The sequence below is a fragment of the Helicoverpa armigera genome, chromosome 12, assembly GCF_030705265.1.
Source record: "Helicoverpa armigera isolate CAAS_96S chromosome 12, ASM3070526v1, whole genome shotgun sequence".
Lineage (NCBI taxonomy): Eukaryota > Metazoa > Arthropoda > Insecta > Lepidoptera > Noctuidae > Helicoverpa > Helicoverpa armigera.
In genome coordinates, this window is record NC_087131.1 from 4,516,388 (window position 1) to 4,532,681 (window position 16,294).

General features: G+C 34.7%; 1 protein-coding gene across 1 annotated transcript; it reads right to left on the reverse strand.

Moving 5' to 3' along the window:
- Positions 1–2,164: 2,164 nt before the first annotated feature.
- Positions 2,165–11,344, reverse strand: LOC110374042 (uncharacterized). The gene is made up of 5 exons (XM_021331582.3): positions 11,121–11,344; positions 9,558–9,751; positions 3,725–3,849; positions 3,278–3,453; positions 2,165–2,724 (listed from the first exon to the last, which is right to left on the reverse strand). The coding sequence occupies exons 1-5, from the start codon at positions 11,304–11,306 to the stop codon at positions 2,269–2,271; spliced, it is 1,137 nt and encodes a 378-aa protein (XP_021187257.3). The 5' UTR covers positions 11,307–11,344; the 3' UTR covers positions 2,165–2,268.
- Positions 11,345–16,294: the final 4,950 nt, after the last annotated feature.

The following is a 16,294-nucleotide window of genomic DNA, read 5'->3' on the forward strand; positions in this document are numbered from 1 at the left end:
AGCAGCGTGAGGGAGTATCAGACTCTTACTGACTAAAACCCATCAGGTTCCTTCGTAGGCCTTTTATGTACCAGGGTCGTGGTAACTCTTTCGAACAATCCCACAGATACCAATAGTACTCTAGTCCATTTCTCGGTTTGGATACTCGAAAAATTCCTTACACACTATATACATGATATATTGCTTAGTGTCGGCCATAAGTTAGGCATCTTATTCGTATCTGCAACTTCTCGCAGATAGTCAACTTTCTGAACCAAATAGTGCCACTGGTGAACACTACGTTTGTCTATCCATGTTGCCAAGATGGACTATATTTATTCTTTAATTTACTGTTAGTGTTACAGCCTTTGTATCGTCCCACTGCTGGGCACAGGCCTCCTCTCACGCGGAGAAGGATTGAGCATTATTAATGCTCTTTAATTTAAAAATGATTTATTTCTCGTCAAGTATAAACAAACATGTTAACAAACCCTTCACATGTATTTACACTAAAAACATCGACAGCTTCTCTATTTAAGTATAAACATCAATTTGTTTGCCTTTAATTCCCTGATCAAGTTGGAATTGCTTTTGATGTTACTCGTATAAACAATAGCTGGCTTGAGGGCTTCGGTTAATGAACTTCCATCAGTAAGTACTTCAGTGTGTCACTATTTCAGCTTCTTTCTGCGGCATATATATTTTTTTTATAAATTCATAAAAGTGTACACCTCAAATCGGTTACGAATGCAGGTCATAGAAACAAAGGGCCTATGGGGTTGTTCGAAAGAATTACTCCGGCCCTGGTATATAAAGGTCTAAGAAGGAACATGATGGGTTTTAACCAGTAAGTCTGTCACTCTATAGCAATAAATTGGGTGCAGCGTGAGGGAACGCTGCACCCACGGTGGGAGGAGTTATATGACGATTTCCCATAAAAAAATTGTAGAAACAAAAGATTTTTTTTCATACAAACTCTTTGTTGACATAGCTAGACTGATTGAGCTCAGTAAGATGAATTAAATGTCTCCTGAAAATGAACTTTGGTTCTGACATTATCAATTAATAACAAAAAGTTTTCTGAACATTTCACATTATAAATCATTTGGAAGTTAGGAGAAATATTTTGTTTAAATTATAAACTCAAATAAAATTATTGTAATGAAGAGTAATGATTGTATTTTGAGCTAATACATATATATATATATAGTAATTATAGAAAATATATACTCTAATATTTTCGAGAGATTTTGTATAGATTTTTAAGGCTTGTATTTTCAAAGAGCGTTTTGTGATTTTTAACCATTTGTTTTTCTTAAACAATATTATTATTGTTAAAAATGATGATAAAAAATATAAACTTCTTGCTTTGTTTTTGTTGATTGAAAATTTTAATGCTGAAAAAACATTCTATCATCTTTATTTAAAACCAATTAACAGTGAATAAATATATTATACTTTGAAAAGCTCTCTTAGTATTCTTATTCATTACTCATTCAGTCCGGTTAGAACTTACGTTCGAATCAAAGATGAGCTCCGTAGAAACGCATTCGACTCGCGGACGCCGCTACCTTTGACAAGGAAATAGCTTGTGATTACATTGATTGCCTGTTACGTGACTTAGTTACGTTAACTGTAGATACACACTTGACTAAATTATGTACGAAGGTAATCTTAGTTCGCTTTCTTTGATGAAAGAGAATAGATTGATCAGGGTCGTGTTTGTCTTCACATTAAAGTCAAATAAAATGTAATTTAGGTCCTCAAACTTTTGGGAGGTTGATATTAAGGTTTTGTTTGCAGTTTTCACTGTCTCATGGGATCACCTGTTCGTGATTTCAAAAGTATTTTTTTGCTGTAGAATGGAGTATCATTATCTTTTGTTACCTCAGTACCTAGTGCCTAATATGACACTCCATAGCTTGAGAAGTAAAATTTGTGGTGTTCCCAACCCACATAACATGAGATATTTTTTTAGCGCCAATGGATCCAATTAGTCGCGTCAGCTGGCAGTGAGTGAGAATAGCTAACTAAAAGTTCAGACGGTACTGACCTTTCCACTTGGTATTTAAATGTTGGTAAGTATGTTTATGGACCTAGTTTGTTTGAAAAAAAAACACTCAAAATTTTACATATTTATTTTTTATATTTCATTAACTACACACTACTTCAACAGTCTATTAATAATTAGCATAAAATACATGTCTATTAGGGTAAAGCACTTGCGCTAAATACTGAAATATGCCACTAACTACATGATACAGAGCGTAAAACAATTGAACGAACACATCAAGCTGAAACGACAGTAGTGGGACTTTGAAAATGAAATCGATTGAACGGCAAATCGATTGCGTAGTCCGCTTGCACATCACCAGGTCTCGTTGTCAAGTCGGCAAGCGGTGTAGGAGCATCGATAGAGGTAAATATAGAACCCGGTACATCTGAAGGTCCAGCGTAAATCGGATAAACTCTCGGTTCCGCTTCTTTTTTAACGGCTTTCGGTAATTCGGGTTGCCACGTCACTATTTCTGGGCCTTTAGTTGTTTTGTGTTCTTTGTTAGTTGCGATGTGTATTCTATCACGTTTTACGATCTCTGTATCAGTCCAAGGGTTGTGAACGGAGAGAGCAGGAGGAGGCGTCGCAGGTATGACCCCGGCTGGAGGCCAATCGTCCCGACTCCTCTTCTCGTAATAATCGTATGGGTACGAGTGGTAAAACCCGTAGTTCACCGGACTTGAAGCGATCTGGAACAGAACATCTGTTAACGGGTTACCCCGGTGATTTTAGTACCAGTGCATTTAAAGCCTAAACTTGTGATCAACATTATTATGACTGCGTTAGAATTGTTAGATGATTAGGAAAGAAGTAAGATCGATTATTGAAATTCATACCTTCCCCCTGTCATGATACCCATCACTACTAGTGTCTACCTAAAAGAGAATGGTGTTATACATATTTATTATTTATGTTAGTAGGTATTATTATATTATTAAGTTCTTTCAATCTAATTCCTCTTTTCGTGTGACGTTCTCAGAAGTTGTAACTTTGTTAGGGATTAATTTGTAAGTGTTAGCTATCTCTTACAAGGAGTACTCCATACAGTGATAGAATATTGTTTCGAAGAGCTGTTTGCTCTTTTTGATATAAAAGAGCCTAATAAAGTCTTAAAGTTGCTTTACAAACTTGTGCGATAAGTGTAGAAGCAAACTCGCACTTGAAGTTAAACATAATTTCGTTTTACGTATTAAAGTTAATATTTTATAATGTTCTATGTTAATAAAGTGTTTGGATATCTACCTTTTTCAGTCCTTGTATTGATGCGAGTATGAGGGCCATTTTTGCGAGCAATAGTGCCTTGCCGCCTAGGACGGCTAGGAATTGGAAGCCCATGGGAACTAGCACCATGCCGATGGAGACAATGCCGAACATCATCATCGTCATCATTTGATGGCGCCGACGACCTCGGTATTCCACTGTGGAAGAATCCAGAGGAATCCAGAGGAATATAGGGAATAATGTAAACAATAAAATATGCTTTTGACTCTTGAGCTACCTACAATTTATTGCAGATTTACTACCTACAATTTAAGAAACAAATTCCAAACATGGAGTAAAGATTCAAATACTTGTCGTAATCTTTTTATTGTAAATACTCGCATACTCAACCCCAAACTATTTCATCACTCACAAAAGTCTCAACATCGAACTCGATAAACGGAATAATTAACTTATATTAATGTATACCTTTCTCAATAGTTTTTCCATCGTCAAAGTCAAACTTGATTACGTGAGTTTTCAGAACTTTAGCCATCCGTTGTACAGCGAGTGTACGCCATTCGCCTTCGTCCAATTCTTTCTCAGTCCAGGAACTATAAAAGACAAACGAACATGACAGCTCTTAGGTTTAGTTTTAATAGCTTTTGGCATGTCTTCTTTTAGAACCAACACGGAGCGTGTGCGAGTGTTGAGTTAAAAAAAGTATGAAATAATCTTGACATGCTAATAATATAACGGTTTTTATGGCTTCGAGAGTATGTGTTATTTTTTATAAGGAAATAATACATATATTATACAGTATATATATGTACGTATTTATTTAAAAACATTACTTGGAATAAACAAAACTCCATGGACTTTAAATGTTGTAACATACCTAACACCTGATAAACTTGGAAGAATTTAATGGAAAAGAAAGAAAAACAGACTAATTATATTATAAAGAATTATAGATTGAAAAATAAATTATCATTAACACGTATCCTGAGACTGAAAATGAAAATTGTGGATTCCTGAAATTGGGAGCGAAAATTAAAATTCGAAGTCCCAGTGGATAACGTAAAGCGTGGTAAAGCGAATACATAATTTAATAAGAGGAAAAATAATAAATAAATTGGCTGAACTTTATGGACAGGAAAAATGTCTGCAGTTGACAGTATTCAGGTAAATAGTAAATTTTCACCAAAGAAATCCAGATTTCTTCAGTAACGATAAAAAGCTGCGAAAGAAATTATCTAATCCAGTACTAATCCTCAAACGTGATTTCCAAATAGTGTTTTAGAGTATCCTGCATGTCGATTCTATAAAATATCACAACTCACTTCGACATCACTCTCACTTCGACTTCGATCTAAAGGTGGAATTCCGTGGACGCGACAATAGTCAACCTATGAAAATGTATGGCACCGTTGCCGAGGCCCGTGACAGTCGCGCGCGGCCGACGAATTTCGTAAGCTGCTCGCGGCATTGTCAACAATTTAATTCTGGTTTTACTAAAATTCTATAGATGTTATTAAGCGCTAGACCATGTTGAGAAGCGTACGGCCGCGAGCGGCTCACGAAATTCGTCGTCCGCGCGCGACTGTCGCGGCCCTCGGCAGCGGTGCCATACATTTTCATAGGTTGACTTTTGTCGCGCGCGGCTGCGACAATCGCGACCCACGGAATTCTACCTTAAAGTTTCGTGATTGACATTGTCAAACTGCACTAGCGCTTCACTATCGAGCGTGTTGACAAGTTGAACTAAATTAAAGTCGAGATTTTGACAGATCTGCCAAAATCTGTCTATCTATAGGGGAGGTAGGGGAGAGATGGGCAGTTGGGAGACATGATGAAATCAGAATAAAAGGGGGGTCCTTTTATTCTGATTTGATCATTTATCTGATTTAAAAAAAAAAACTATGATCAAATCAGAATAAAAGGACCACCCTTTTGTTCTGATTTGATCATAGTTTTTTTTTTTATTGGGTAGTTTACGTTACCGACTGGTAACGGTGTTCATCCATAGACTTTCTGTCATTTCTGTGAGTTGTCAAGAACAAACACTCGTAAAAGTACTTAAATATTTTGTTGCGGTTTCGGATCGTTATAAAGAGAAAACTAATGAAAGGTATGTGTATTTTCTATTATTAATGATTGATTGTCAAAATCTCCAGTAACGATTATAGTAAGTCGATGCAATCCACACCTATTATACCTCTAGAAGAGGTACTACAGCAATAGTTTATGGGCCCTACGTTTTTATTTTAGTCTAATATGACCGGGACCACCGTAGGTTGACAGGTAAGTAACTATTTTTTATTTTCTAGTTTTCAGTGCACATAAGATAAAACCGTTTTAGTTAAGTTTTTTTACCGATTTTTTTTTTATAAACTAAGTTAAAAGTGTCCAATGCTCCCTATGGTAGGGAGGCTTGGACATACCATGTAATGTATAATTTGTAAATTTTTGTTCTTCTTCTTCAGTGAAAATTTGTGAGGTTATAAATCTGCGCTAAAAATCCTTTATAGAATCTTGTTTCAGGTACCGTTGCCAACTTGATCTAGGGACTCCATATTTATCAGCTGTTAATTTTATTTTTTAACCTTTTGATACCTCTTGTATTGCTCGTTATATTAAATCTTTAAGAATTTCCCGTCGCAAACCATTCTTTTAACCCCGACGCAAAAACGACGGGGTGTTATAAGTTTGACGTGTCTGTGTGTGTGTGTGTGTATGTGGCACCGTAGCTCCCAAACGGATGATCCGATTGTAATGCGGTTTTTTTTGTTTAAAAGGAATGTCATTCGGGAGTGTTTTTAGTTATGTTTGGTGGAAATCGGTTCAGGTCTTCAAGGTCATCAGCTCGTTTGTTAGGTGTGATAGGAATGTTACACGCTCAGTTTACTTGCAAGCATATGTGGGATCTAAAATTTGAAATACTAATGTCTTCTGGAACCACTGAGCTGGTCTGCTGTTAGGACACGAAGATAGGAGACGTAACCCTGAACTGCCTTTTAGTAAACCCATCGAGTTTGGGCTCGTTTAATTTGTCTTGACTAGTTTTCTTCATGTTTCTAATTGACGAGAACCTAATACTGGAAATGGGATGTGGCGGATGAAACCCTAGAATGATATATAACCCTGGATCAACAAAGGTCCATCTTTATTGTTTCTCAATCTGTGCAATTCTCCCAGAGCCAGTTTGTCATGAGGATTGTTAAACAGCTTCCTTTGGCTGAGATCGCATATAGCGAACCCATCATAAAAAGAAGGAAAAATTAAGGAGCTCCTTTAAAAAACCATGAAATAAAATAAAATTATAAATTAAAAAAAACCCCCGACCCAAAAAAGTGCGCAATTATTATGACAAAATGTTATAAACGATAAACCCTATAAAAAGCAAAAAGTAACTTTAAACACTACGTAAGTACCAACTAAAGCATGTCAGACTAAACAAAATTTTGACGTGTCGACGGTTTTATTGAAACCGTTTAAATATCTCGTAATGTTGAAACTGATTGTAATTTTTAGGATAGCTCTTTGATTTTATCTAGCCAAACATAAGAAATGACAATAAAAGTTGATTATCTGTAAAATCTGAATTTTTTATGCAATAAATGTGAAAAAGTGCCCATCCCTCCCCTACCTCCCCTAAAGTATGAAATGACATTACGAATCGAAGTGAAATGCGAGTTGTTGATCGAATTTTATAGAATCGCAGGACTGGATAGAATAACACGGTTAGTAATATTCATGTGAATTTTACATTCAAAACAAATAAGTAGCTACTGAATATTATGTAGGTTTTATAATTAGAATTATTAAATGATGAAAATCACGATGAAGATAATGTTCTCAAGGCATAATTTTTATAGTCACATTTTTTTACACCACCAAACAACTCTTCATCTTTTTCATCATACGAATACCTACCTATATATTCCGGATCAGTGCTTAATATAATAATCTTAATATATCAAAGGCAGCGTCGGGTTACTCTGATTTAATAGAATGTACGCCACCCGGCCGTTGAGTGTATCACAATTTTCGGCCATATCGTGTCGGCCTACGCTTGAGCGAAAGCCTACGTGTAAATTTTCCGGGAAAACGAATAATGATATATATCCTTGTATTTAATGTACCGTATTACTTACTGAAGAGCATCACGACAATATGAGCAGACGTTGTTTGTGTAAAAATAGTACAGAAAAAAACAGGCGTAGCAATAGAAATTGAACTATGAATAGAATGTAGTCATGTACTTGTTTTGGTTATAAGCCGCTCTATATACCTAATGGCTATGATAATTTAATAGGATTTGATGCACTAAATAATAAAGAATGTTACTGTAAAACATCGGGTTGCCCAGGTAACTGGGTTGAGGAGGTCAGGTAGGTAGTCACTCCACGTAAAACCGTTACTCAGCTACATACGGTTGGCCTGGCAGCCGGCACCAACATAGTTGGGAAAAGGCTCAAGAGTGTGTAACATCGGGTGAAAGTTTTATTGTAATGTATCAGATAAACTTTGTATGACTCAATTGTAGAATGGATACATAATATACCTACGTATAAAACACAAAAGATTGGCAACCACGGTTATATCAAAAGTTTTTTTTAATAACTGACGTGTGCCTTAATGTCGTCGTATGAAATTCAATATGGAGCGCTCTAGACTTCATGATGTGATTCCTGTTTACTGAAGAGAAAAATCCACTAGCAAATGACGTGTGAACTACATAAATGGCTGATGTTAAGCAGAACTGTTATTTTATTCGTTGCGTACAGAGAGCACAAATTCACAAAGAGTGAATAAGTGCATTTAGAAATTGCTTTTATAGGTTTATGTTGTAATTCATTATTTCTATCAGTTCGCTGTTGTAAATAAATGTCAATACAACTGACTTTAGAATACAAAATATTTAGTGTAAATGCAGATCTTAATTTACCGAACTTTTGGTATTACTGATATCACTTAAAATTCATCTACGGTTGGTCTACGTCTTCCCTAATTGAAACTAAGCCATATCACATTTTCAGCTTGAGGTTCAAATTATTCTTAGTGGTGCTTAAAACTTGAGAAACATTTTAAAATATTATATAGAAAAAATAAATAACAGTTTATTGTTATCGTATTAAGTACAAATATTTTGCTAAAACAACTGAAATAGGAGTCAGTTGCGCAATTTTATGCGACACCAGATTCGTACGACGTTGACGTATTGTCTCGGGGTCATTACCCTGACTTGTGTCTCGTACGATTGACGATCTTCGACGTTACATTATAAAATGTTTATACGAGGATTTTATTTAAAGGTATATGGTAGATAAAGATAAACACGGGAAGGACTTCAGAGAGAACCATGTTGAAATGTAATTTCAAGGGTAGTAAGATAGAAAGGTGTACTTTATAATGTACACCAATTTTTACACTTTTAATTTTAGAACTAATTAAAAAAATACTGCCCAGTTTTGTTCATTGTTCAGATCAATCTTTAGGAAAGAGTGCAGATTGTGTTTATACATTTATACTCGCATTCCTAGCACATGCTTGTTTGTGTACAATTTATTAACATCAAAATGCCCCTATAATAACGGGTTCCAACCATAATAATTGTGGCTCTAAATATCAAAAAACAACATATTATTTAATTAGTGTCGGATTAATACGATGACACCTAATTACGGCATCAAATCCCGAGCGTAATTAATGAATTGTGGTTGGTTAGAGTAAATAATTAACACTGCCGGTTCCTATATTATTTTAATTTTGCAGTTAAATGAATCTTTATGCTGTACATTAAACTTTTGAATATAAAAAAAAACTTCTGTTCTTCAACATTTTAATACAGGAACTTAAATTAGACGGCCATTATGCCATTTTTGTATCAGTTGCATTTAATATGGGGTTTCATAGAACACACGTGATTTTTTGGCCGTTTTATAGAAAATGATATGGAACCCTTCGCCTAACTCGCACTGGGCCGGCTTTTATAAGTTTAGTAGGTACACAGTTTTTTCTCATAAAGATAGTTTCAAGAAGGGAGATTATAAAGGCTGTCTGGTGCAGAACGTGATTAGCTAGAATTTCTTTGACACTAACACTAATAAACTTGGGTACCTGGAGCAACTCACCTGCGAATCGATAAATTCTTGGAAACGAACTTCATAATTCTTTATTAAGTAGTAGTAAGCTTTCTTTGAAATAGCTAATGATACCAATTCTAATATACCTACTTATCTACATATATCTCATTATTTCAAAAAATATAACGTATCAGATCAAAACATTGCACCTCCTTGGTTATAGTCATCCTTACCTGGTCTCATTCTCAGGCATAACATTCCCGGATCTGTCAACCAGTTCAAACCGCACCAAGTTGATCCCATCAGCCACAGGCACCACATCAGGGGTCAGTGACCTGTCGAGAGCTCTCAGCGTCTTCCTCTTCATACACCTTACGAACTTAGGGAAATACTCCTTGTGATCTATTACGTCTTTCACGTCCACCAACTACGAAGAAAATGGGGAAATTTAATTTAAGGTTGGGTCAAATATCTTCAAAGCAAGGAGAAAATAATATGCTTTGATAAATGATCTTACACTCAAAATTGGATTTTGTTTTTTTTTTGTGCTATTCGTGGACTTTCCTACGTTATAAATACCAATATCTTCATAGTTATGTATCTGAATAATAATAATTTAGTCCAATAAGGTAAGTAATTTAAATAACTGAATTATAATATTAGAACTTTTTTCCTTCCGAACGATAAATTATGCTACGTTTACACTCCATGTTTCATCCAGTAAAATTTCAATATGACACCTTACTATGGGTGCTTACATAAAGGAACAGGTTACCGGTACAGACAAACCTGTACGGGTCGGTACCGATCAGTGCAGGTATAATATTCTAAAGAAACAGGTAACCTGTTTCTTTATAAGTGAGTCAATAGGATTGTATTGAAATATTATACCTGCACTGATCGGTACCTACCCGTACAGGTTTGTCTGTACCGGCAACCTGTTTCTTTATGTAAGCACCCTAATAGAGATTGGAAAATCTGTGTTAGATACATTGAGTTTATTTCACTTTTAAACTACAAATTGAATGCTGACTGAGCTATGTAATCTAGCTCTGTTAATTAAATAAACAAAACCGAAAATAAAAAAGATAAAAATAATTCGTTTTAAAACGCTACATCTTTATAATTCTCTCAATAGGTAGGTATATCATATAGACAGTGCCCGTAGCCAAAGCCGATTAAGGCGATTTCAAGCGGCTACTGCAGGCTTATACGAGGCATCAACGTGGACTAAGGACATTGTTGACAAATAACCTTAATGGCCAATTTCTATCTCAAGTATGTACACACTCGAATAAGATAACAATAGGGGGAAGATTTCGAAGAAAAATGACCTTCAAATCGCTCAAGGCTTGTGGGTGCCTTTTGTGATGGTTTTTATTGATATCTAAGTACCTTTTCACGTCAACAAAAGCCTATTTGGTCGACCTAATCGGTCAAGCAATTGAATATTCAAAAAGACGGATTACCGTATGCTGAAAATATTTCTAGGATCTCTTCTAGGATTATTTTCCATTTTATTTCCACGCTTTGAAAGTGTAGCCTGGTCACTAATTAATACACTACAGTTTCAAAAGGATGCACTTTATAAACATCTTGAAAAGCAAGTAATAACAAGCTCGCAACTAATTTTAAAAATAAACTTTGAGATCTCATTTTTCCTGTGACGCGATCACTATTTATAGAATTTTACACGATTACTTACTTAAGTCTGAAGATAATAAGTTGATCAGAACACAGAAAGATCCTACAAAAATGGAGGCAATAATCTTTGGAAAACACATATTAGCACTTACTTTTTTAGAGCAATCCCGCCAAATAATCCGGATGACATCGGCCCCTTCTAGCCATAAATCTGCTATGAGCTGACTCATGTACGAGTCCGGATCGGTCTGTTTTTGTTCGCCATGACACCCCGTGATTACAGCCACGGTTATTAAAGTTATCACCGAGAGGAGGGAACACATTGTCACGTATTTCATATCCTCACTTCAGCCATTTCTTGATGCGCGTACAAAGAGCTTCGACTCTGAAAGGAAAGTTAGAAATACACATATATCGTGATATACTCCAAATGGAAAGGAATGTATTGGAGTACCTATAAATATCTGGTAATAAAGCGGATACAGGTGTTAGCTGTTAATGGTGTCATTCTTATAAATAATTCAATGAGACATATTTTGTGGTCCGCGGAGTTGAGCCTACGCGGTATTAGATGGTAACATATTTGGTACACAGAATTATTTTTAACTTATTGAATTTAGTTCATGTTAATATTTTATTAGGTTCTTTTACTATCTTATCCAAAATAAAGGTTAACTTTGTGCTAAAGAAAATCACAGAAGCATTAAACGAGGAATTCATTGGCCAATTACAAAATATTTAGGATTTCATAAAAATGCCCAATTTCTTATTGCTGTTTGAATAAGAAAGTTATAATAAACAATTATAAGTTCTGAAAGGGTAGAATGAGCAAAAATTCGGTATGAAAGTTTGAAATGCCGACTGTTGTGTGTTCTGAAAAATCTTGTACAGTGAGCCATTATTTCTCAGACGAAGTTCTCTCCTTGAATTTTTGGCAGGGTCGTAAAATGAAACAGTTCCGTAGGAAAATTCAAATTGAGAATAATAGTTACTGATGAAAAATTATTAAAATTACTTTATATTGCCTATCTTAACAACTATACAACCACTTAAGATTATTTCTCAAAAACTGCTTTCTTCCTTATTCCTTATATTGATTCCTATCTAAATATTTAACAAACACTCATCGCTTCTCCCTACAAAGATACCTGCAAAGTTGTCGCGATACCGACATTTCCCGTAGGCGTTGATAAATGAATGATCCTACCTTTTCATTTAATTTTACTTATACTATTTATCACATCAAAACTTTTACTCTTTGGCTCAGGATTAATAGAAGTTAGTTAAAAACAAAGATTAAGTATTAAAACTTTTATCCTCCTGTATCAGTCTCTTAAAAGTAAATAATCCAAAAGGATTAATATATAAAGCACCCTGGTATCTTTCAATAAGAATTAAGGGCTTGTTCTATTGTATTTTACGCTACTATCTATGTAAACTAATAACTTGAAAATCTTTGAAACTAACTTATGCATAGGTATAATCTGATCTGATGTTACGTTCTGATATAACCCTCACCCTCACCTGCAAAGCTAGTGAAACCAACACTCAATATTCAACCACTTCTTCAACTTGTAAATATTGCCACAACCACGTTAGCACCCGTCGTTTGTCAAGGTCAAACAATAAATGAAGGAAACCGATTGACCCCCTTACCTTATAAGGCCATAGAATAATGGAAAGCTTACAATTTTCTACGTGATCACCAACCAAATCATGTTAATGGTTGACCATGCTTGTGTGTCAGTTTGTGCAAAGCCGTGACTGTCACACCCACGTACATAACACATATCGGCTTCTTCAAGAAAATTATGTTGTTTTAGTATAAATTGCGCCTTTTATAGCAGTAGTTTTCTAATAAAATTGATAGTTTCGCTCGTCCTGAGATAGTTTGAAAAGGTTCTAAGAAATGTTTTCATTTCAAGAATGGTTTCTTAGGAAAACTTGTGTTCTGTCTAGAATAATACGAGCTTTTAATGCAATGAGGTCTTACTTTAGTAAGACTGTAATAAAATTAAGGGATAGGGCTCTAAAAGATTCTACATTTTAGGTACTTGAGTTAACAGGTACTCTAAACATATAAAATTGTAAATGCTTTATTTTTGGCAATGAACTTGAACATCTTAAAACCTATTTTAAAACTAGAACAAAGTTCGTCGTTTACCAATACGACGAAACAAAGCCAATTAATAACCGTACGGTTTTAATCTTTTAAGAACCATTTGACATCAAATTCAATATTAAAGTTCAATCCCACACTCCGATTAAAGGTTCTTAGAAACATTAAGCTGATACTTGGCGATCTAAAAATATTTATTTTTAACAATGCCAATCGAAAAAGATAACACTCAAGATACCTTCAACGATCAAAGTTGTGTAAATCTGTAAAATTACGCGTCGTGTCCAGGAGTGCCGCTTTCATCCATCAAGCACTTGACCCAGCCGAAGAGCCTATTCAGGTGAAGGTCCAAACTCTTGACTTGTTTAACTTATTTTTAAACAGAATAGATAACAAGACTGACAAAATAACGCTTTTGAAGAAACTGACGTCATTGTGGAAGATTGACGCTGACGTCATTCATGTTTAGGCATGGCTCGGCATTTTTTTCAGAAATCTATACTAATCTCAGGAAGTACTGGCCCAACAAAAGTTCTTTCAGTGTTAGATAGCCCATTTATCGAGGAAGGCTATGGCTACTTTTATTAACCCAGATAGGGTTCGTGCAGTGGTCCCCTCGGGATGCGGGTGAAGCCGCTGGCAGAAGCTAGTTCTTTAATAACATTACTAGTACACTAATAAATTAAGTGCATTTTAAAAACGAATTCGTATGTATTATAGTAAAATTACCAGTGACGGGACATTTGTTATTAAATTAACGTGATATAGTTAAGATCTAATTTTAGTTGAAATGTGATCAGCCATATCAAAACACAGAACCTTCATTAAAATGGGGCCATCATTAAACATTACAAAATTTCTACATAACGTAGGTATTCATTTAATATTGAAATACTAAACAGTACCCAAGCTCTTTGTAATGCTAATCAAGACAAAGTTTATATGAAAATACACATTTGATAAACAATTTCTAGTTCAAAATTAGTTTGTTTTGGTTACTTATCAAATCAAAATCCTTTATTTTCATCGAATTGGCCCCAACCCTCTATATCGAACCGAATCCTATACAAAATGGTTAAGTAATTTTAACCTGAAAGCGTAACAAATATAAAGTAACATTCTAATGTTCACATGCATCATGGAAGTAAAACAGGGTTTTTTACAAGAATTTTAAAGGAAAATATACCAAGCGTGTCTATATGAATAAATATTTCATTCATAGCTCAGAAAGTTTAGACGTTAAAAAATATATTCAGGTCACATAATGATTGTGTCAGAATGAATTATCATTTGTCAGTTTAATTCCCATGTCTGACAGGAGCTATAACGATTTACCGACGTGTGTGACATTACAGTATTTTATAAATCTAGTAAATAATGACAGCTCAGAGGTTTTTATATGAATGAGTATGAGTGTTTAAGCCGCAGACAGATTTTATCGTTAATGTTCGTTGATAACTATAAATGTTGAAATGTTTATGTCATAATTTTCATGTTTTTATATTAGTGAGTAATGAATCCGTGTAATGTTGTAGCTGTAGAAGACAGCTCTTTACGTGTTTATATAAGTAAGTATATATGTTACGGGTAAAGCCCGAAGTGCGGATGCACCTAGTTTTAACCGGTTACAGCCAGGTGTAATCGGCCATATGCGGCTAAACCTAGTTGTATCCTCTTATACAGAAAAAGATTGCTTTTTGCTGTAAGACCACCTTACCACATAAGATTAACTTTTAAGTTTGTGTAGGTATATTATCAATGCATTAACTGCTACTTACATAAGTAGACTTTGCCGTTGGTTTGTTTTTCAAGACTGTTGTAATAGCTACTCCCCCTAAAATACAAATTATGGACCAGCAACGAGTTCGGTTTGAGATTATCTATAATGAGCTTGTTTGACAGAATAAAAAGGTATTGAAACTGCAACGATAATATGATGTACTGAAAATGCGTAAATTCTATTTAAAAAATGGGCTGCAAAAAGTGCCTATTAACTTGTATCCCTAATCGAATACAGACGGAATTCTTAATATAAGTCTGAGTAACAGTCCAAAAATTCGCTGAAGCTATTCAAAAACTTTGAACTAGTCAAAACTATTTGCATAAAGTTTACGTAGCAATTAGCTGTTCTATTAATTTAATTGTAGCCTAACTAAATGTATTTACGAGAATCCATACTTACACTTTACCTTAACGCAAAAGTAACAATGTCTAGTCTGTCTTCAATCATACCAAACTACTAAAAACCGAGTCAATTTAATTCAGCCACCATTAGCTACAACGAGATATTATATTTTTTCCTTCTTCAGATCACCGGTACAACTAGGTGTAGTTAGTTGCATTTTGAACTACGGGTATTATCTGTAACAGTAATATTACAATTTTCGTTTTTATCACTAAGTATGCTCCTTTTTTGTATCACAAATAACATCAATGACTGACGTAGCTAAATGCAAGTACGTGCAAAACTTTGTTCCCCTTTCTCGCTTCTATATGCTTGCAATTTAACAGCATTATGTATAAAGTAAAGGGATAAAGATCAATTAACTAATGGATCGGCCATGTCTTGATTATGCACTAATTGATTTGTTCTATGACCGCGCCTTTGCTTAAGTTAATATTGGAGCACATGTCTCTTAGCAAGTCTAATAATAAATCTTGTGTTTGATGAAGACCGAAGATATCTTTAAATTATAAGGTTTACCAGTTATATACTTTATAAGGGTTTGGCTTCTCCATTATCTGTTTAAAAGTTTTTTTTTATATTTTTTATTATCGTCCTCATCCTCGTCATTTAAATTCGATGCGTTGCTTTTATTTTTGGTACCGAAGACTTTACAAAATACGAAATCGGTAGGTATATCTATTACTAAAATCTTGACTAATGTGCAGTGAGTTATTCATTCCTTCGTCTACGTGGGTGATTTGAACTGCCAAAATACTATACATTACCAAAGAAGTATTCTTTTAAATAACTCCATCTTACATAAAAATATGCAATCATCCACAATGGGATCTTTTTTTTTGGAAATCGTTTTAAAAAAGAACTTTACAATATTTTCGACTTATTTTCTTTCCTTGACGTTCAGTTATTCGACTGTCTGAACCGCTGTCGCAAATCACATTTTTGTGAAATATTCTATAACTGACAGTTACTGAATTACGCGCTCGCTGAAGCACGAAAGGGTTGTGATGCGTCGAGAATGA

Excerpts from the sequence above, each read along its gene's own strand:
- LOC110374042 (XM_021331582.3), bottom strand. The coding sequence starts at position 11,306 with ATGAAATACGTGACAATGTGTTCCCTCCTCTCGGTGATAACTTTAATA. Across the intron at positions 9,752-11,120 it reads GGCGGGATTGCTCTAAAAAA|TTGGTGGACGTGAAAGACGT; the intron begins GTAAGTGCTAAT and ends TTTTCTTCGTAG. Across the intron at positions 3,850-9,557 it reads ATGCCTGAGAATGAGACCAG|TTCCTGGACTGAGAAAGAAT; the intron begins GTAAGGATGACT and ends TGTCTTTTATAG.